The sequence below is a fragment of the Macrosteles quadrilineatus genome, unplaced genomic scaffold, assembly GCF_028750875.1.
Source record: "Macrosteles quadrilineatus isolate MER2022 unplaced genomic scaffold, UCM_ALF_1.0 Scaffold_5__1_contigs__length_97177068, whole genome shotgun sequence".
In the NCBI taxonomy this organism is placed as follows: Eukaryota; Metazoa; Arthropoda; class Insecta; order Hemiptera; family Cicadellidae; genus Macrosteles; species Macrosteles quadrilineatus.
Window position 1 is genome coordinate 94702625 of NW_026542598.1, and position 23175 is coordinate 94725799.

General features: G+C 36.4%; 2 protein-coding genes across 2 annotated transcripts in view; one reads left to right on the plus strand and one right to left on the minus strand.

Annotated features, from left to right (window-relative positions):
* The first annotated feature begins 174 nt into the window (after positions 1-174).
* On the plus strand, positions 175-13262 carry LOC128994213 (uncharacterized). The gene is made up of 9 exons (XM_054418594.1): positions 175-262; positions 2660-2846; positions 5502-5628; positions 7239-7382; positions 8330-8463; positions 9091-9306; positions 9946-10214; positions 10637-11031; positions 12883-13262. Exons 2-9 carry the CDS (start codon positions 2790-2792, stop codon positions 12906-12908), a joined length of 1368 nt encoding a protein of 455 aa, XP_054274569.1. The 5' UTR covers positions 175-262; positions 2660-2789; the 3' UTR covers positions 12909-13262.
* Positions 13263-16623: 3361 nt separating this feature from the next.
* The window catches only part of LOC128994212 (ras-responsive element-binding protein 1-like), a 45306-nt gene continuing 38754 nt past the window's right edge, over positions 16624-23175 (minus strand). The window contains exons 4-6 of the mRNA XM_054418593.1: positions 19304-22947; positions 18012-18828; positions 16624-17346 (exon numbers count right to left, since the gene is read on the minus strand). Coding sequence (XP_054274568.1) covers positions 16960-17346; positions 18012-18828; positions 19304-22947 — 4848 coding nt within the window. The 3' untranslated portion in view covers positions 16624-16959. The remainder of the gene's footprint in view (positions 17347-18011; positions 18829-19303; positions 22948-23175) is intronic.

A 23175-nucleotide genomic window follows, 5' to 3' on the forward strand; every position in this document is an offset into this window, starting at 1 on the left:
GGGTTAATACATAACCCTTTTTTAAAGACTAAGTAGTACGCACAATATGTTTATCTTATGAAGTTGTATGATCTAGGAAGGTTGAGAATCTCTTCTATTGTTGACAGGTCAGTGAGATGGGCCGCAGAGGTTGGCAAGATCTGTCAGGTACCAACACGCGAGCGCCTCCACCACAGTCTGCGTCAGCTGATAACTTTCCTAGCTACTCCAACTACTCTTCTGAAAAGTCGTCGCTTCTTATCGACAAAAACTTAAAGCAAAGGTAAGGTTAAGGTTTTTGCGCATGGATCCGTAGTTTGTGTACAAGGCAATGAAGTTCCTCTCTGTATACTGGTATAATTTGTGAACAGAATATAATCATTTGTAGTTTTGTAGGTGACGTGTACGCTTCGCTGTGTGTTCAGAATTTTTTTTTTTTTATTATAGAAACTCCCCCATTGCATACAAGATAAAGTAAGTGATACTTTTTTTTAACCACAACAAACATATCTGATGCCAACATTGCCAGATGACGGAAGGTCCCCAGTGCAAAGAGTGAGGGTTAAGTGCGTAAATGGGTTATGATTTAGGAAGTTAAAAAATTCATTCTGAAATTGACATTGTCACTGCCCTTTTTTGAACTCCCGAACCCATTTCTGTACTTCACTCATTGCACTGTGACCATCACCCATCAGTCATCTGGTGGTGAATATCGGCATCATATATGTTTGCTGTAGTCAAAATCACGTATTATTGATCTTATCTTGCATGAAGCAGGATATTCAATAATCTTTGAACAATCTTAACCCACAGGGAAGCGTAAACGTCACCTACAGAGCTGCAAATGGTTCCATTCTGTTAGCAAATTATGCCAGTATATAGCAAGGAGCCTCGTGGTGTCGACACGAGTGTCATGACGTTTGCTCAGAATATAATGCATTTCTTAAAACTGTTAAAATGATAATGTTTCATAAACAACCAAGTTCACACATTAATTGCCAGAAAACAACATGTTGCATTATCAATAATATTTTGTTTTTGTTGTATTTTGTTTGAACATATTTATGTTCTAGTACAGTAGGCTACTACAGCAAGGTGATAAGATTTAGTCATGTTTCTGGAATGTTAATTTAATGTATACTGTTATCATATCACCTAACAAAATAGTTGATAATGAGTCAAAATTGCAAAGTGACTAAAGGTTGCTTGAGATTATTCAAACATATGAATCACTAGCTGTAACCCGCGGGCTTTGCCCCGTTTAACTTCTTAATTTTCAAGATTATCTCGTTCGCATGGCTCAATCACGTCCTGGTTGAAGTTTGTTCGCTACGCTCACTCACCTTTAGGTTGGAGCTCGTTCGCTACGCTCACTCACCTTTAGGTTGGAGCTCGTTCGCTGCGCTCACTTGCCTTCAGGTTAGCTCGTTCGCTAAGCTAACTCGCCTCCAGGTTGAAGTTCGTTCGCTACGCTCACTCACCTTTTGGTTGCAAATTAGCTGTTGTCATAAATGTAGAAGAAATAATAGTGCTGCACCCTGTTGGTAATCCTTGTAACTTTAATGCTATTGAACATCATAGAACAGAACTAACTTGTTTAGTTGAAACAGCTGTTAAGATTCAATAATTCCATTTCTCATAAGGTTAACATGGGAAACTCCAGAGCCACTGGGGCGGAGCCCGAAAGGATTTTTGAAATAAGAATATGCCTATATGTTAATCGGGAATGTGAGCTATCATCATGCCAAATTTCAGCCCAATCCGACCAGTATTTTTCGCGTTCACTTGTCACAAACATACATCCATATATCCATACATCCATACATCCAAACTTTCTCATTTATAATATTAGTAGGATTAGTTTTGTCCCAATCTTTTAAGGTTTAAATTTGAGCCTGGTAGATCTACAAATGCTTGAGAAAAACTATACATGTAATACAATGAGGGGGTTTCTTCAACTCTTTCAGCTGTCCTGCCAACCGATTTATACCGATTAAGGCGTCATTGTAAAGCTTTATGACGAATGTTTAACCACAGTCAGATTGTAAACAAAAGACAAAACAGTTTATGAAAATGGATATTAATAGACCTCTAATTTATACTGTAACCAATCTGATTATAGGTAAACCACTCATCCATCATGTTGTAGATCTAAAAGCCACAACTTTATAAAGGAAATTGGTATTGTTATTATTTACCATAACTGTCTCGAACAGACTTAATCTTTCAAAAGTAAAAGGATATTGCATTATTTGTTTCGGGTCAAAGACAACTAAAATGTGCAATATGCCCACAGGTCTTCTCACCTTTAGACCTACAAATGCTTGAGAAAAAAATGTATACAGTATCTACTTTGGTGAATTTAAACAAATTTAAAAGAAAACCTTAATGAATATTCCCCCGAAAAATTTGTGTAAACTAAGTCTCCAAAATGGCAGTTTTATACCATTTCTTTGTCCAGAGTTAGTGTGACAAATTATTTTACGCAATCTGTATGCACTACTGTATTACATGCAGTAAAAAAATATGGGGGGGGGGCGGTCACCCCCTTCGCGCCCCCTCTGTATCTGCCACTGCAAAATAATTACATCCAAAAATAACCTTTCTAACCTTGCATAACTAATCAATTGTTATCCGTTAATTAAACTACATTCCTGCATTATCAGTTAGTTTTCCGCAGCAGGTTAGCCAGGCTCAGATGTGTTTGTTGTGTGACGACACAGTTCCCTGATAAACCCAGATAACCGTGGCTGCTGATAACAGAACACACCTGTGCTGGTTGCCACCGAGAACACGTGATGTGAAGTGAGATGGTGCCTCAGGAGTTCCGCAAGAATCTGTGCGTCATTGCCGGATGGGTGTCTTTGGTAAGTTTTGAAAAATTGTGTAATTTTTCCACCTAGTATTATGATATTTTTGTTTGAAATCCTTCCACTGATGTGTTTAATATGTTTCATAAAACTTCAAAAGTGTTTGTTTTTCATTTAGTACAGGTTAGATACATTTTCAAAACATAGTTGTATGGATTTTATCTAACATGATTTTTATCAGTTGAGTCACAGTTGACTTCTGTCCAGTACGAATATTTACTGCAACCAACACATTACTGGCACATACCACATTCCTTCATCTAAAACAGTAACTAAACTGCAGGTGTAAGTAACCTAAAAATATCTGACATGAGTTTCTGCATACTTTTAGGTTGGAAAGTACAATTTCACATATTTATGAATTAAGTAAAAATATCTTAAACAATTATAACATAAAATTGTGTTAAAAAACTAGAATGTCTATTTATATCTAAATTTGTATAGCAATACCGGTGCATATTATCCTTTAAACAAAAATAATTGTAATATTGTGGAATAAAGTTGTACCATATTTAATTTTATTTACTTATGTCATTGTCTGAACTTTGCTTTTGACAGCTTATGTTTTAAACTCTTTCTTAAAGTAAAGTGAATTCTGTCAACACAGTACTCAATGAAAACAATGACAAAAATCCAAACAGAATTATGTATGGCACAAATGAATTGGAAAACAAATGTGAATATCTTGTATTTGTCTGTTAGCTGACAATTTGTTACCAATTTGTCGCCTTTTGACCAAAACAGTTTAATATTGTCAACCAACCTTGTTCCAATAAAAGAGTGAAATTTAAAACATAAGGTGGTTTAATAACAGGTCAAAATACACAACTTGATTGGGGCATATTACATACAAGTATTATATGCCTTTATAATTCTAACAACAAATCATCAACTTCCTTTTTGTCAACTTCTATAGACAAAAACATGTTCATTCATAAATCCCCCAATACATTGAAATATTATATTCACGTATAATCACGTAACTTCAATTTTGCTACAATGACTGTAATGTTTTTTGTGGCAAATATAAAGTGATTGGGATATAGATAGTGTTATAAAATATACTTGAAACATTTTAGCTGCATTAACGATTTTCAACGATTTTCTTTATGATGGAATAATGGAAACCATTTGTGTGGCTAGTTCCTTGAAACCTATTTCACCTTCATTGTTTGTAGATTAGATATTACAATCAATATCCATTGATTATTTCAACAATTTTATATCACTACCAAGATTAGATTTAACTTGAAACCAAGCAAGTATGATAGTTATGATTCAAACATGACTCTTGAAATAGGCTCTTATTTATTACTTAGGTATTTTTTACGTTTTTAAACACTAAAATTCTAAATAATTAAATAGGTATGATGGCTATAAATAAAAGTAATCCACTCACATCACAAACAATTTGAACAGTTAATCCAACTAACATTATAGCACTGTATGGATGTTGGTGAGTCAGTATGATATTCCAATCTCGGGAAAACTAGAATCTACATATTAATAGGCAAGCATGTTTCTTTAAAACCTTTTTTTCAGCTTGTGTGCATTGCAGGGAAAATTTACGCATACTATTGGAAAGATATTTTCCTGTAGACGTGCAGAATCTCTTTATAAATTAAATTATGCCAAAAATAAGCACAAAAAATGAATTTAAAATGAACAAAAATAACATGGCTTTATGGGTTGCCATGTTGGTGACGAAATAACAACTAAATATAAACAGGAAATCACAACAAATGGATAAAATTCCAATCACATGTTTTATTTACCGTGGGGGGCTTATAGAAGTCTGTACACTAGATATCTTTGGTTGAGTTTTTGACCAACCACTACTATCTATAAATCTATAACTGGTTTTTTTATCATTGATCTACAGCAAAGGTTAACCTTGATTGATGGTAACCTTTGACCAAATACATGAACAAAAATGTGTAAGTAGAATAAATAAGTCACAGTCACATGAAATAGCTCAAACAACTAATAATGATGAAGTAATAGCTATTTACCTTACAAGGGTAGTAAGAGCCTTTTTACATCACCCAGAATTTACCTAAGTCATGTAAACACGCTCTTGCGTAACGTGTAACGTACAAGATTTTACCTGATCCGACAATACACAGGAGGTTACAAACAATATTTTTCACTATCCATTTCACTCATCTTCAAACAGTAACGTTCATTTACAAACAAAAGCTAGGTTAGGAAAATTCTTCAAAATATAACAATAAAATTCAAGCGCACAGCTGATTTCTAGCGTTGAACGTCGTTGGCTCCATAGAGGTATATTTTTTAAGTTAAGCACTCAATGTTATTTAAATGGGTTTCATTACCTCACCAAGTGATTTTTTTTAACTTTACATCACTCGAGAAGTAAAGAAGTTGTATACATCACGCTTGGGATAGGGAAGTTTAACATGGCGGGTTAGGTAAAAGTATTTATACAATAAAAATCTGTTTTAAACTCAATCCTAAAACAAACTCTTCCCCTATTACTTGCAATGATTTACCAAATAATTTTCAATACCTCTCTAAATAATCATTGTCTTAAAAAAACTCTGTAAGTAGACATATAGACATAATAAGAGTTTTATAAAACTTTATCCCTTGTCTGATAACTTGTGGTTAATTTTGTTATCGTTTTACCAGCTGGAGGCTTTGGTATGGGGTGCATTAGCCATCTACGGAGTCGGTGTTTATGGGTGTAGCTGGGGTTTCATCCATACCAACAAAGGACCCAATACATGGAGCATGCTCTATGTTACCTATTTTATGGGTAAGTAACTCGGTAGATAGCACAACTAAGAAAGAAGATTTTTGGAAAAGCGAAAAAGTAAATTTTCCATATGTAAAAGAGGCTGGCAATATTAAACTTGAATCTGTTTGTCCATATGATGTACATTTCGATATGTATTCCATGTATTGTCTATGTATGGGCGATTTAATTAATTAAATTAAATTAATTAAATTGACGAAGTAAAGTATGAAGATAATCATTTTTGTACTGACATGTTTTCAGAGTTACTTTTCAAAAACTATTATTCTACTAGTATCAACTACCCTGTGACCGTTTTCTTTTCAATCAAATTTACACCCCATCTCCTTGCATCTTTAGACACAGTAGTAGTAGGTATTGACTTTTGAAACTCAAGTTCCAACCCGCCTGTCTGGGCGTTGCAGCCAGTTTTTTACTCAAAGAGAACTTAAGAGAAGTCAAAGAATAAGAATAAGAATATCTTTATTGTCATGAAAGTACATTCTTTAACAACTAGCAAAGCTAGAACAGAATAGATGACATTGTCAATGCAGTAAAGTTATCATAATTAAGTAGTTACACCTAGTAATAAGTATCTAGAGAAAAAAAATAATAAAACCTCACAATAATAATTTTAAGAACATGAATTATCCCTTTACAAGTTGGTTTTCTAAAACTTATCATTTAAAAATGTGTCAACTGAACAATAATTTTTTTTATCAAAAAATCCTTTAACTTTTTTCTTAAGCTGTTTCCTAATTTCCTTCAACTCGCTGGGTAGTTTATTGTAGAGTTTCTTCCCCATATATTGTGGTGTCTTTTCATATAGCGTCAGACGGTGTCTTGGATACTGAAAATTTGCTTGAAATCTAGTTTCATGATGTATGTTGAGTTTTACATAAAATTTTCAAAATTATTTTTAACAAACATCAGACATCTTAAAATATATCTAGGCAGAGAACAGTTAATATACAAAATTCTTTGAAAAATTGTGTACATGACTTTCTCTTTGAGGAGAATGTCATGAGGCAGATGTACTTTTTTTGGATCTTAAAAATGTTATGTGCATGAGATGACATTCCCCAGAACTCAATGCCATATGTTACAACTGGCAAAAAAAGACCGTGATAAATCATAAGCCGATAACCTCTCGAATGAACAATCATTTGGAAACAAATAGAGTTTAATCTCTTGCATACTTTATTGACAAAAATTTTCCAATTAAGATTAGAATCAACCAAAGAGGAATTGAATGAGCCTTACTACTGTGGAATAGTGTTTCTCTTAGTATTTAATACTCTGACTGTTGGATGAGGACATAAAAGATATTAGGTCTTTAAAACAAGTTGTTCTTCCAGTTTTGCATTTGGTGTATTAGAAATAAAACAGCATTTTCGTCAACACACTTGTTAATGGTATAATATTATCAATACTAACTTCCACTTTATAGAAAGGCTACAAGCTACAACTTGAGACACACAATGACTACAAACCTGGGAATGACTGTCTACTTCATGGAAATGTATCTTTAGTTAACGCTATAACTTAAATGTTTGACAATTTTGATGTCATGGGTATGCAAATCGTGTTTTTAAACAAATGAAGTTGATTCTATATTTCATAACTCTCAGGTAGCTGTGATGGAGTCTCCGGAGCTGCCAACCAAGGATTTCTCCTCGAACCACCCACGGATCCTGCCAAGCACCTTCACATTTGGCTGTGGATACACATGGTACTATCCGTGGCTTGGATACCTGCTTGTATCCTGCTAACTGGTAATTCTTACAATCATCAATTTTTCATTGGCAAAAACTATCACCTTTTAAACACCAGTAGTAGAAATATAGTGTTGCTAATTTTAGTGGAAGGAGGAAGATAAACAGGTTAACACAGACTATTTTCTTCGTCTAAAAAAGAAACTTTTCTTTTATGGATTGTCAATGATTTGGTCTACCTATATTAAACTAGACTCTAGATCACTGCATGGAATTAAAATTAAAACTGGTGTTGAGAATTGAGCCAAAAACAGAAATGTGTTGCTTTAACAATTTTAGCTACTTAGACCAGGAGTGTTTATTGAGGTATATCGGTTAGCAATATTGTTTTGTTGTGTTCACACATCTTTATACCATAAAAACCTTCAATTTAGACAGAAAACAAACATTTTCATTATCTCTTGAATATAGATCATTTTAATTCTTGTACGCTTAAAGAAACTGTTCAGGGAAGCTTTGAAGTCTTGAGTGCTGGGGTAGTCTGAAATGCCCTAAGATAATAATTTTTTTAAATTCTTCCACAAATTAAAAACAGGTGAACCTCCTCTATCTTAAATAAATTTGAGGTGATTCACATCAAAGCTCATGAACTCACACTGTTGGTTTTCATAGATTCTAGCCTTTATCTTGAACTTCCTCAGCACTCTGAAGTTTTGGATAGTACAAATATCTCAAAATAACAAATTCATATTATGGTATTTCTGTTGCACTTCACTGAAGGCACGTTAAAGTTAGTAGCAGTTGTATATAGTAAATTTATCCATACCAAATGTTATACAAACAAGGTTGGTTGAATAACAAACGACTGTGAAATAACAAAAATTATAATAATTACTTACCGCAGACAAGCTATAAATGGCTTTTATAGCCAAATTGTATGAGTTAAGTAAATTTGTATTTTTTTGGAAATAAATAAATATAGTTCTAATTATTGTTTGTCTGTTCAGTCGCAGCGTCAGTGGAAGTGAGAGGCAGGCAGGGAGCAATCCTCTACTACCCGTGGATCACACTGTCATGTGTTTTCGTCATTTTCGATCTCGCTGGAGCCGTTTACCACTTCCTGGATGTCTTACACTCAACGGTTAGTAGGTCTTTAGAAATAAGACTTTTCCTACCACTGGGTGAAAACGATCACATCACCACACCTGTAACAGTACGCAAAATAGCTCATTTCCGCTCTAGAGCGGGTATAACGATTCCCACTCGCTAAACCACTAAATCAGTTGATTTCACTGTTAGCGTTTCTAAGATAACCACAGCCTCAGAGCCGGTAGTTAACCTGTAAGCAATCCACATAATAACTTAATGACATTTTTTAAACAACTAAAAAGTTAATCTGTGTGTTATGACAAGTTAATTATGATGTTAGGAAAAATCTTGTGTGTATTACGAGCTCAAACAGTCGTTGCCAAATTTGATATACAACTAAAAAGTTAATCTGTGTGTTATTGATCTCAGTTGATTTGATTGGGCTTTTAATGTTCCTGTCTGAAGAAACAGCTGATCTAAGTCGCTATTCTCATCCTGTCAACAAAATCTTTTACTTGTCTTCGCCTTTAAACGCAGCTTGGTGTATCTAAAACCACCTTGGGACTGAATCTAATATTTTTGAAGAATTAAAGAATCTTTGATACTTGATACACAACTAACCCACATGATCTTGGGGTGATTCTAACCCATATTTATCGTAACTAATTACCGTTTGCAGACCCCAGACTACTATGCTGACATGACTTTTCACACATCCTGGAGTAACCTCACAACGAACTACTCAGTAGAAGGCATTACTCCATGGCTTCCGTCTCTCCTAGTCACCCTCTACTTCTGCCGTTTCATCTTTTTCTGGGGTCTCAATATTGTCTTTCTCTACATTGTCTACAAGGGGTGCAACGCTGTTTCATTGTACACCACCAAGTATTTGCAGGTTGGTAATTAATTATATATTTAAATCCAAACAGTTCTTATGTTAAGTTTAAAAGCTCCAAAGATGGAATCAGATAGTTAATTAACTTCAGTGCAGTAAAACCACTATGTACTTTACAGAATATTAGTACCCAAGCCAGCCCCAGACATGGGCAAAGCACGAAATATTTTACGTTCGGCGATCTAGTTGCCTTGCTATTCGCCTATTAACGAGTAGACGTCTACACACATGTGTTGTTTTACGAGCAACTGTTCGTTTTGGGAATAGCAAAAATATTCATTCACTTTGATGTGTGCAAAAATACCGACAATGAACGGGAAAACACGAGCACGAATGTTTGCTGATTGCCAAATAGACTCCTATGTTCAGTGCTTGGCGAATGGCGCATGTCTGGAGCCTCCTTTAAGGTCAACGTAGTGGAATGGATTTCCAAACCTATCCTACCAAGAAAAGAATGTATAAATATTTTAAAATAAATATAGGTTAATGTTAGAAGTTAGATAGGACCAAGTTTTTTTTGTTCCCTTACAATGGTTAAAATATAATACCAGTAGCCTACATGTGTACACACAATTCCAATTCAATTTAACAACAATAATTCCACTCCAAATACTTATACCAAACCAATTTGTTTTTCAGAGCTCTTTGATGGCAGAAGATAGTCAGAAGTCGTGGAAAAACAGATTCTACCAAGGGCCAGACCCGTCGTTGTTTGAGCAAAGCCCGCGGCAAAACCAAACCAAAACTGATCAACAGAGGATAGAAGATTCTAAGGAGAACGCTGTTAGACACAGGATGCAGGATTTTGGCATACCAGAGGATGTTAGGCCAGTAGACCAGAGAGTTCCCACTGATCAGGACAGGGCAGGTGGACCTTGGAGGGAAAACAACGCCCCGCCTATCGCAAGGTATATAATTTGTAAGGATCTGGAAACTGTTCCTGTCTATAAAACTTGTTACGTCTTAGATACTGTCTTACTGTCAGATTCAAAATGCAAACTTTTTAAAACTTTTTCAGTTGGGAGACAGCAAAAATCCCTAAAATAACAAAGTTAGACTAACAACAAATATCATAGGTGCAAATGGCAGGTTACCAATTTCTGTCACATGCGAACTTGTAGCCAACGCAAGCTGAAAGGAACCACTCGTTGCTATTGCATTTTCCATGTAACATCCATCATGAGAGAATCTAAGAGAAAAAATATAATATTGCCAGTAGCACACTCTTTGAACTGTAGAACATTGGGCAACTACATTCTATTGTCCATGTGTCTTGCACTTTATTGTGTTGCAAAATATTACAAACTAAAATAAACATTTGATTTTCTAGCGGAGTACAAGTACCTCCAGAACTCAATAAGTTTGAGCCCTTCTCTTACATCGCTGGTGACCAACCACAGCGGATGAGACGACCCGTCAGCAGAAGTAATTCCCGCGGCGACCAACCTCCGATACCTCGACCCGATTATTCCATCTCTGAAAGGAAAGCTGCATCTTTGGAGTACGTTCCCAACCGGTTCAGGGTACCTTCGCCCAAACGCCTTCAGTCTCAGAGCTCCTTCAACCTGGACTCGGCTGGTCGACCCGTGACAACAAAGGTCGCCCCAGTACCACCCAAGAAACCATCAGCTTACCCTCGCTCTATACCTGAAGACCCTGAGAGATATGTGAACCATCCGGCAACACAACAGACAAGCCCCTATACACGGCAGGCATCTGGCCCAGGTAAATAGATATGGGGTACATTCATTCATTTAAGCTTGGAAAATTTATGTCTTTCCATCACCATCTTAACCCATTGGGGAAGGAATTAATGCGCTGCCTGCACCACCCTCTGTCGGCAATTAATTGTACTGAATTTGTAGACTTTTACTTGTTATAGAAAGAAAACCTTAGGTAATAAATTAATAAATCTTTCCCCATTTTGTTCAGAGTAAAATTATTGTCCACAAAAAAGTAATAATTGCATAGTCAAAGTGTAAAATAAAAATAAAATTATAAAGATTGCAAAAAAATTTTAAAAACTATTTTTTTAAAGTAAACTTGATTAACAAATTCCAAGATTAATTCCAGGCACCAAATTACACAACTATTATAAAGTTCAATAGCTTCCCTATGTATAAAAATCACTAGTTGTTTAAGTACTAACAGAGAAAAAATGGTTTGTTTTACCTTACCACAGCTGATTATGGGTGATATCTGGTTTCCATGGCAACACAACTTGTTTGTAATTTGCAAAAAAAATGAGTAAATATGCAAAACAAGAAGCAATATATTTATAAACATCATAAAAGTAAGAAGAAACAAAAAGGAGGAAAAGTAATTAAATAACTAGTGGCGCTGCGTAGTCGAGCAGCACTCGTAAATGCCTCTGTGACTGGCTAATTCAATTGAGTGTTCATTTAAAAAAAAAATTGGAGACAGCTGGTCCATATACAGTAGATAGGATACTTCCAGTATTCTAAAGGTTTTTGTTGTGCCACATCAAAAACAGCCGTTTTTAATACATGCGCTGCAGACCTCTTTTACTCGGAGAGAGTAAAAAGCTTTTTAGTCTCTAGAGTCTAGGGCGTAAAGTCAGTTGTAAACTTTGATTGTAATCAATGGCGTTTATTGAATTGAAACTATGTATCGATTGATTTCATCAGTTGTAACTTATTGTTGCATTCTTGTCAATAGTTCAACATATTGATGTACACAAACACAATCGTAATAGAAAAATTATCGAATCACTTACTAAACAGCTGCTTATTTGGATTAGAAAAATTGAAAACAAGCTGAAAGTTATTTTGGAAGTTATCTTTTAGATGAAAAGTATTTTTTTCTAGCTTAGTTTGTTTAATAATGTTGCAATATGATGAAAAATATAGTTAGTCACACGTGCAAAAAGTGTCCTTTCAACCCTCGCTCATTTGACTTTGAAACTTGAGCTCGGGTCAAAAAGAGTCACTCTATGCCCTAGTGATGAAATATACTATTAAAATGATACAGTAGAGTCCCGCAAACTCGGCGTAATGTGGACTGGAAGGGTGCCGAGTTTGTGAAATGCCGGGTTATCGGGAACTAGAGTTAAAAATAAGAACAATACAATTTTTAAGCTTTTTAACCGCCTTTTTTAATTAGATTTATATTATAAGTCAGTATTAAGTCATCGGATATAGTACTACAAATCCTTAGTACGAGTTACAAATGATTATACTAGAGCTGACTTGTGTCCACTGTTTAACTCGGACTCAAAAAATCACTAATTTTCTGAGCCAGGTGATGGTCGAGTTATCCAGACTGCCGGGTTATCGAGTGCCGAGTTTGCGGGACTCTACTTACTGTAATAAGGTCCGTTTTTATTTTTTGAGATAGTTTCGTCAAGCTTTTCTGTTTGAAAATTCTAAATAGACCGTTTCAACTCTCAGTATCTAAATGGCACCCTTATATAAATTACTAGAATTACTATTGTTCGGCCGCTTAGAAAGCGACCTCCTCCAGCATTAGTTTAGCATTAGCGCGCAGGTCGTTTTCTAAGCGGCCGAGCTATAATTAGCATGTTCCTGATTAACTGTGTAAATGTTATGTTTTTAGATTACAACATCAACAAACTATATTAAATACCTGGTCAAGAAAGAGGAAAGGACTTGCAGAATGAAGTTGACTCAATAGAAGAAGGATAAGAGAAGAGGTAAAAAACAATCCCACCTCACTGTAACCTCAAATGTTGAAGTCAGTTAAAAATTGTTGTTACACTTTTTCTTTATCATGAATCCATATTTCACAAAATGTTTGACAAGAAAAATCACTATGCAAACTAGTCACTAAATATCTTATCGATGAATTATTCTCCTGTAAAATTTAATACAGTATTTGAAATTTATAATCTTAGCAAATTGATGAGTTCTGTTACTGTACTGTACTTCAAAAGTGTTTAATTTTGATTTTATACTAATAAACATTGATTTTGATAACCTATGAGTATCATTTTAATATAAATACCTCCCTATATCCCTGTCACAGTATTATTTGGAAGTTTCTTGGTCATTCCACCATGAAAGGGGGCAGATGCTGAGGAGGCTGCAGTTTTGGCGGAAGCCAATGAGTAGGCTATATAATTTTTACTGAGACCTCTGTAGTTTAAAAGTAGTCTGATGCTAAAAGCACAGTCCCAACCGAGTCTCCTGCTAAAACCAGCGTTTTCCGCCAAAACTAAGGCCTCCTCATCAACTCCCGCCAAAACTCTAACCTCCTCTGCAACTCCCGCCAAAACTCTGGCTCTTCCGCCAAAATGCAGCCTCCACAGCCTCTCATGCCATTAGTGAAGTCTCTCCAGAGTCTCCCACTAAAAATGATCAGACTAAAGAGGTACTTACCTCACTTTAGGGAGGCTGGAGGATGTATTTTTCAGAAAGAGGCAGCTAAATGTATGCCAGTGAGAGAGACAGAAAGAAGGAAATGTTGGATGGAGTCAGGCAAAGTGTAAAAGGGTATGAAAAATAGTTGGTAACAATGACCAATTTAATAGTTTAATATCAGGAGGCCAGAATAGAGTAGGAGCTAGTGGCCGTGTATCCAACTGCAGACACGGCTACCGTGTATCCAACTGCAGACACGGCTACCGTGTACCCAACTGCATACACGGCAATGCCGGTTTTGTATCAGGAGGCCAGAATAGAGTAGGAGCTAGTGGACGTGTGTCCAACTGCAGACACGGCTACCGTGTACCCAACTGCATATACGGCAATGCCGGTTTTGTATCAGGAGGCCAGAATAGAGTAGGAGCTATTGGACGTGTGTCCAACTGCAGACACGGCTACCGTGTACCCAACTGCGTATACGGCAATGCCACTTTTGTATCAGGAGGCCAGAATAGAGTAGGAGCTAGTGGACGTGTGTCCAACTGCAGACACGGCTACCGTGTACCCAACTGCGTATACGGCAATGCCACTTTTGTATCAGGAGGCCAGAATAGAGTAGGAGCTAGTGGACGTGTGTCCACACGTCCACCGGTTTTTTTTTCAATTCAGTTCACTCCATTTTCTCACTCCAGTCCTCCACACTTTCTCACTCCAGTCCACCTCGGTTTATCACTCCAGTCCACTGCACTTTCTCAACCCAGTTCATTCGACTGTTTCACTTCAGTTCAGTCTACTTACTCCAGTCCACTTTTTTGCATAAATAATGGGAATGTTGGAATTGTTCTGTAAATTTACTAATGATCCCATGTTATAATGTATAATGCTATGTTATACATAGGTTCCTGTTCAGATTTTAGAAATTTGTAAGGGAATTGATTTTAGTTAGAACAGGTTTGTCATGATTTCACAAGGTTAAATCATAGATAATATATGGTTAAATGTATATAATTCTTGTATCTTGTAAACTTTACTTGTTCTGAAACAATATCACTGAGAGCTCAGTGGAAGAAAATGAAACTTTACTTTAGAATGACAAACTTTACTGGTCTATTTAGATAGCTGTTAGACTACTGCAGCATCTGGATATTAAAATATACCTTTTATTTTTTGAGACTTACTAACTCTCCTATTTTATTCTGGTTGATGGGCACAAACTTAAATAATAAGTACAACAATTCTTATGGAAATCACATTTAATAGATTTCAAGAGAACAAAAAGTAACAGAGCACATAAACTTTTGAACAGTAGTGGAAATGAGGAATGAACAACAGACAAAAGAAACCACATTCTGTGTGTATACAACCTCTTATATACAAACTTAATAAATATATTATTGCGAATATTACTATTTACAAGCCTTAAAATTAAATCTTTGGAATGATGAATGAGAAACTACTAAAATATTCAGTATAGATTTACATACAATGTTAAATGAACTAAAGAACAGATCATAACTAACTATTTAACTGTAAAAACATTTAAATATTAAAATTAAAAACGTTCACTCGTTACATGAAATAAATAATAGATTAGTGAATGAGAGATGCAATTTATGGCTAAAACAGATAAGGAGAGGAGTGACCATAGACAAAATACTTCGCAAACTGAAGACGTATATTATAAGAATGAAGATGCTTGTAAGTCTATGGTTAGTCTTCTCTAAATCCTTGTGCTGTATCAACCCAGCTAAAAATGTCATCTATAATTCTATTACGATTTTTGTAATGAATTGAGCCGTTATTTTTCTTCATTACTGAAAATGCTTTAAGTTACAGCTATATTAAAGTACAGCATAATACTTATGGATTTTTTCAAGAGCAAAACACAAATGAAGAAAACCTTTGTGTATAAATAAATTAACAATAACTAACTATAATCAAACAATGACTTTGCTTGAAATAATAAGTTAGTAAAGATTAAACAATTTTTAGCTGGTTACTCTTCTTTTAAAAGCACATTATAGGTTATTTTTACTGCAATTCTCATTCAAAATGTTCAGTCCAAAAATATTTCTGGTTTTATCATGAACTTATTAAAAATACTGTATTGCTACGCAATTTGTTCTTTTATTTAAAAATGTATACCTATATCTGTTACATTTTAAATGCTAAGCCATTTAAAATGAATAATACATAGGTAAATTAGTTAAGATTTATCTTCAACAAAGAATACTCAACAATTTACTAATGACCAATAGCAATTTTAATTTAATATTTATCGACTTTAAAATTAACAAATAGAAGGTGAAAATAAAAGTATTTCCACCGTAAGCTGTACCTTTCTTTTAGAAACAGTAATGATTACCAAGTCTTAAAAGATAAGTTTATGTAATTTTTTAAATAACTATATCAAACCTCGTATGTTCTAGGTGTAATGCCCTTTACGTTTAATACCTTAATAATACTTATTGCTTGAGTTTTCCACATTGATTGCTTCATCAAGTAAACATCAAGGCTATGAAGACCAATGTCTTATATCACAGGACAATGCGTTGTACTAATCAAGAATTTCCACCAAAAACAATAAAACACTCATAAGGCACATATAATACAAATCAATGGATAAAGCACTTGTGATAGCAAAAGATGAAAAGAACGAATATCGAATCAAAGCGGCCATTTACAATACATTATAGATTGTGCAGTCATACTAAATGTGAGTAAAGTTGCAATTAATTACACAAAACACTTAAATGTCTGAAGGAGTCCTTATCATTGACTAGCTTATCGTAAAAACATTACAATACAATGACAGATATAAAGATATCGATTTAAGTTTTTAAACTCCAGTAGAAGATTTTGAGTACAGAAAAACGTTTAACGTAATTTGACTATGGATAACATGAAGTAGACCTCTCCTTTCCAGGTTTTTTTACTGGATCGTTATTAAATTTAACTTGAATGCAACCCACAGCCAAAATGTGCAGCTCTCATTTGTTTTCTGCCTCACCAATATTCGAATCATTCTCAACCAAAAGAATGTCTGGTTGTAAACAATAGCTGTCACATTAGCTATCATCATATGAAAAACTAAATGACAATAGAACTTTGACAGTCGCACACTTTGTCTGGGGTTGGATCTAGGATATCATTAAGTAAAATCTGGCTTCTGTTTCATGAAAAAATGATAATCTACATCTGCATCAAGAATCAAAAGTAAGACTTTGTCTATACCGAAATTACACGATGAACTTTGAGGTAATACTTAAATATTGATGATAAACATAGAAAATTGTAGCTTTTTCTCAAATTACTTCTTGACACCTAGCAATTTAGCAGCATCCTCAGCAGACTTTGAAAGCAACATTTTATCGACGATAGTTTTGTCTTGGATTCCGAGGAGGTTACTGATTAAATCTGAATCCTCCTCCATCCGAGACTTAGCCCAGTGCTTGGTCAGAATGGTGTTGTAGTTGTTGTTATTATTGTTGGGTGCTGTCTCTTCGTCACTGGCTGGAGAAGTGTCCTCGGGAGCGGGGAACGAATGTTTCTTGCGATGTCGCAGCATGCTGTGCTTGAGAGTGAAGCGTCGTCTGCAGATGTCGCAAGAGAATGGTCGCTCTCCCGTGTGCGTTCGCATGTGGCGTCTTAGATCTTCGGCGGACCAGAAACGTCGCAGACAGAAGGCACACATCACCTGAACAAACAAAAAGTAGTTAATGTTTGATAATGTTGACTTGAAAATTTTTTTATAAGTGTTACGTATTGGCTATAGAATCAGAAGTAACCACTGAAATGTTTTACTTGCCTATAACAGGTTGCTTTTCATAGATTGAAAAAGAAACGCTAGGAGGAGTAAGTTATCCTCATGTCTTTAATTTAAGGATGAAAATACAAAATCCAAAATATTGAGTTAATTGGAAACAATTATCAAAGTATTAAAAAACCGTTTGAAAAAATATTCAATACTGGTAGAGCATATTTTAAACATTTTCTTGCTATGTTTTAGGGTCTTTCGCAATTAGGCCTATCTATTTATTTTTATTTCCGTTGATTATCAAGATTTAAAAAAGGTAAATAAATCACTACAATTATTTCTTAAGTGTGTGTCAACTGGTAGCTTTTCTGTATCACCTGGCTAAGGTATCCACACATTTTACTCATAAATGTATGGTTTTAACATTTAGGTATTTATATGGTGTCAGCAGAATCATTAGATATTTTTAAAAATTTTCCCTAAAATTACACATCAGAAAAAGAAACAAAAGCAAATTTTTCTTGATGAACAGTATCTGTACCATGATGACAGTAAATGCTTTTCATAGTGCATACTACAGTCAACATTTTATCAAATATACAAACCTTTCTATTGGCGTAGTCTGGAAACTTCCCCCTCAGCTGTTCCAAGTTTTCTTCTCCATTCTCTTCAGTTGGATGGTTCTCTTCTGCAGCAGCCCCCACCTCCAATGCTCCCTTCGACACCAACAGTTGGAACTCAGAGCTGTGGCTGTCTCGGATGTGATCCAACGCTTCCTGCCGCTCGGCAAAACTGCCTTCGCAAAGATGACACTTAAACGGTAAATCTGACGGGGTCGCAACAAACGTCTCTTGCTTGAAGTTATGACTTTCAGTATGACTAGGATGGATCTCTCTCAAATCTGTGATCGGCCTTTTTTCTTTCTCTTCGTCTTTCACTTCATCACAAACGTCAATCTCCTCGCTCGCACTGCCATGGCTTTCGTATCCACTCTGGTCGTTCTTGAACGCGCCTGGTTGGTGTTTGGTGGAGAGGTGTTTCTTTAGGTTGCTGAGGGTGGAGAATGTAGAGCTAGGACAGTTCTTGCACTTGTAAGGCCTTTCGGGGACGTTCCTCATGGTGTAGTTTGGTCCGTTGGGTTGTTCCGTGACAGTAGGAGGCACTTCGGTCGTCGTGGGAGTTCCTCCTCCGTGTTTGCGCAGCAAGTGACGATCACAGTTGGACTTTGTCGTGAAGAGGAGAGGACAGAAAGAACACTTGTAAGGTTTCTGACCCGTGTGTGTCAGAACGTGTCGACGGAGAGAAGAAGACCAAGGGAACTTCCTGGCGCAGTACGGACAGGAAACTCTGTTTGGAGCCATGGAGTATGCACTCTTCTTCTTCACAGCTGGAGGGTGTGTGCTGTTGTTTTCTGATTCTGACCTGTAAACAAAATTAATTTCTTAAGTGATTTTACTAATTCCAGTTTGTTATTCAAAATTGAAATGAAGAAGAACTGTATTGGGTTAGGAAAGATCCAATTATGACCATAAACTTTGGCATTTCGTCATGTTTTAAATCTGCTCGGCAGTTAAATTATTGCAATATTTTCATTGATTTTGAATTGTTTTTATTACATTAAATTAATCAGAGTGCAAAGTAATATTTAACTATGATTTACAACTATCGAGAACATTTGAACTCAATTTAACAAATACTTATTGTAAGGACAGTATTATTATCTGTTAAAATATCTCAGTAAAAAGATGAAGTGTTATTAATGCAACCTTTGTAGTTCAGCAGGTTTATACAATTCAATTTTGTTGATAGGTGGGTAATTAGACACTACACAGCTAGATGTTTAATCTGGTTTTCATCATACAAAATTTAATTTTTTAAAGTTACTGAGAATGCTTACCTGTTCTCATCGCTGCCTGAGTTGCATCCTTCACTGGCACTGCCTGCTGCTACCAACCCCTCCTCATCTTCATCACTTCCATCACCTCCAGGCTGATCTTCCTCGGAATGGAAATATTGGCGAAAGGTCTGAGTTGAAGCATTGTCAAGAAGCCTGGAGACACTTGCTAAATCTGCGCTGTCTTCTCTCATACACATCTTTTTTCTGAATGAAATTTCTTCTTCGTTCTGCTCACCATCTTGATCATCGACCTCATCATTCTTTTCTTCATCGATGACTAGATCTTCATCCTCCTCTTCTTCCATAAGTTCTTCGTTTTCATGGTCATCATTTACAGACTCTGAAGATGGATTCTTCGATTTCAGCTGGAGAGCAATAGCATTCTTCACTTCTTCTGATATACAATGTTTTCCCTCCAGGGTGAATTTATCAGCGTTGAAGTCGCTGTTGATCGAGGACTTTGAATCATCTTCAGATTTAATACTCATGTTGGGCATTCCAGATTGTGAATAATACTGACTGTGGTTGAGTAAGCTTTGAGGCACTTTAGGAACGATAGAATGATTGCGTCTGGCTGGCATTGTTATGGCATTCCTCTGTCTTTGAGACCAGTATTGTGGATGTTGTTGTTTAATGTGCCGTTCCATGTTGGACCTCAACGTGAATCTTGCAGCACAATGTTCGCAAGAGAACGGTCGCTCTGTGCGGTAACGCCTTTGTTTCTGCTTGGGAATTAAAACACCATTCTTTATGACCATTTTAACTGAAGATGAAGTTTCTTGTTTGGGTTTAGGCTGGGCCAATTTTTCTTGTAACTTAGAATGGTTTATTTCTGGGGTTCTTGTGTCTTTTTCACTTTCATGAACGGGAATTTTTTCTTTCATCGACGGGGAGAATGTTCTTTCTTCCCTAGAGTTTTCTATTCGCCAATTGTATTCTGCCATGGCTTGCTGTTGAAGAGATTGAATTCTATCAGCTGCATTCACCATTGCCAGCTGATCAAGAACGAGAGATCCACCTGATGTCAGTTGAAGACCTCTAATCAACTCTTTTTGAAGTCTTTCCTTAATTTCAACAAAATCTTGGCCGGAGTTTCCAGGGAAAAAACCTGGAGGAGGTGGTATGAAGTATGGTGGATAGGAACCATTAGGCATGACAGATGGTGTAAATGCAGGAAAAGGTCCATTGGCATTCAAATAAAATGGATGGGCATTCGCTGGATAAAACTTTGAGAGGTCTAACTTTGCCAAGGGGTTGGGTAAAACAGGATTTTCATTTTCATAAGTTGGATGAGGTGACTGAGCAGAAGTGTTTATTTTGTCTTCATTATTTGTTTCAGGAATATTTCTATGTATTGGGATTGTTTCCTTGGGTTCTATGATTGAGATCGCCCTTTTCTCTACTGGTAAGTTTGGCTTTTTTGACAAATCTTGTGGTTCTAATTCTTCTGCATTTTCAAACACTTCATTTTTACTTATTATAGGTTGTTCTCTAGGAGTAGCTTTCTTTTTACTCAAGTCTAAAACATCCATAGATAGATCCAATGGAGCATCTGTATCACTGTCGGTTTTATCTGGAGTAGTATTTGCATGGTACACTGGAATCCGCACATCATTTTCTTCTTGGGTCATGGTTCCTACGTCGAGACATTTTCTTTGTACAGTTTCATTGACAGTAATATCATTAACACTTGGAGCCTTTTGAACATAAGCAAATGGTGAAGCCTTTGGCAAGTTTGCTTTTTCAAAAACAATATTGGGTGTTTCCAAGTTTTGTTTGGTAAAACTGTGAGTATTCTCAATTTTGAAACTGTCCTTACTCTCGATGCGATTCAACTGATCTGACTCAGAGAACAGAGAACGTTTGACATCATCACGGTTTGGTTTATGATCTGCATCATTTGTTGGGTCTTCTGAAGGATGGTAAATAATTGATTTTTTCACATCTTCACGAGTCATCTTAGCGTGTCTATTTCTAAGGTGGCGTTCACAGTTTGCTTTTGTAGTGAAGGCATAATGACAAAGGGCACATTCATATGGCCTGTCCCCATTGTGTGTGCGCATGTGCCTGATCAATGCAGACTTATCTGAGCTGTAGTGCGGACACATGTTGCAGCGATAAGGCACTGGGTTTTGTCCACCACTGCTGGTCAAATGAACCCTATTATGGCCCTTCAGAGCTCTCAAGTTTGGAAAAATTGCTTTGCACAATCTACAAGGAAATTCTCCTCGCAGTTTCATTTTTCTAAACTCAGCAGCAAAACAGTCTTGCTGTTCCTCGTCAGCAATAGCTGACTCAAAAGTTCCAGCTCTAGAGCCAGAGTCTGGGGGTGTCACTTCCAAGACAGTTGGTTGAGGAGACTTTGACAAATCGTGAAGCAAACCTCCAGCAGAAGTAACGGAAATGATGCTTTGGATATCAGCCAGATCTTTACTCTCTGAATTGTTTTGGTTGAAATAAAGATCCCTCCGGAGATTTAGAGAAGTGGGAGGACAGGTCTGCGGAGGAGTATTCACAATTGATTTATTTTGTAAATCGAGTCCTGCAAAGAAGTTAAATCTTTTACGTTCCTCTTCAACATCGTCAGAACTCTCGGATACTTTGGTTTCACTCCAAGAGCCTCTTTTACCAGCGCTGCTGAGATCTGTTGGAGCTTCATCGCTGGAGGAAAAGTCGTTGTCTTGGTGGCAGCTCTCCCCCGAAGAAGCGTAGTTCTCCTGTCCACAGCCTTGTCTGTGAATATTGAGAGCAGATCCGCAAGGAAACGCTCTGCTACATTTGTCACATTGAAACCTGTGAAACATACTACTCGCCAGGTGCAAACTCTGCTCACACATCGCTCTTGCAATATGAGGGAATTTTTCACTTGAAAAATCCACAAATGTCAAGTCTTTAAATCCAATTGTTTCTTTAACATTTCCGACCGAACGATCTTTCAACTCCGAATGATGAACCATGTACCGATGGAGGTTTAATACTCTGTGGTTTTTGAAAACCAAATTACAAGGAGTACATTTTGCTACATAGTCAGGATGGCATTCTTCAATATGGGTCTCAAGCAGGTTCAGTGAAAGGAAACCTGTTTTACCACAAAAAGAACAATCAAATTTACTCTTTTCACTTTTCTTTCTCTTAGACGATCCAAAGTCGTCTTCTGTTTTCCTCTTATGTTCAGATCTGTAAGGTGAAAACTCAATGACGTTGTTGTTGTACTCTGAAGCAGTTCTAGACACCCTTCTTCTTTTTTGAGTTGTCGGCAGAGATGAAAACGATTTTGGAGATCCAAGACTCTCAGAACTAGCGTCACTGTCGTAGTTGTAAGAATCCCTGTTTTCCGAGCTGTGACTTCTCATGTGGTAATGTAGGGTCCCGATGGAGGTGAACATGGTTCCGCAAATTTTGCATTTGAATTGTTGCTCTCTTGAATGTGTCAGAATGTGCTTGTCCAGCGACGCTTCCGAAGTCATCACCTTGCAGCAGATTTGGCACACGAGGTTTTTCCCAGACGATGAGATGAAACCGAGATCCTCGGGTTTGTGTGACCTGATGTGGATGGTGAAGTCGTGAGAGGAAAAAAGCACCATGTCACACACCGGACAGCCATATTGGACATCTCCAAAGTTGTCTGCTTGCTTGGTGACAACCTGCAGACAGAAATACACTTGATTAGCAAAACAACCAGAGTATAAGATAATAACAGTAAAAACCGCTGTAGGCTACTTGAAACAACCCACATCACTCGTTAAGGGTGTATTGTAATTGATATTGTAACTGCATTGTTCAGCTGATGACCAACGACAAACCATCACCCATGATGACAAATGTTTATTTTTCTAAAATCCTACAAAGGTGATACTGTATTTAATGAAAAA

Bases quoted from the DNA above. Each gene is read 5' to 3' on its own strand.
- LOC128994213 (XM_054418594.1), top strand. From the start codon at position 2,790: ATGGTGCCTCAGGAGTTCCGCAAGAATCTGTGCGTCATTGCCGGATGG. The intron at 2,847-5,501 runs GTAAGTTTTGAA...TCGTTTTACCAG, and splicing joins TTGCCGGATGGGTGTCTTTG to CTGGAGGCTTTGGTATGGGG. The intron at 7,383-8,329 runs GTAATTCTTACA...TTGTCTGTTCAG, and splicing joins TGCTTGTATCCTGCTAACTG to TCGCAGCGTCAGTGGAAGTG.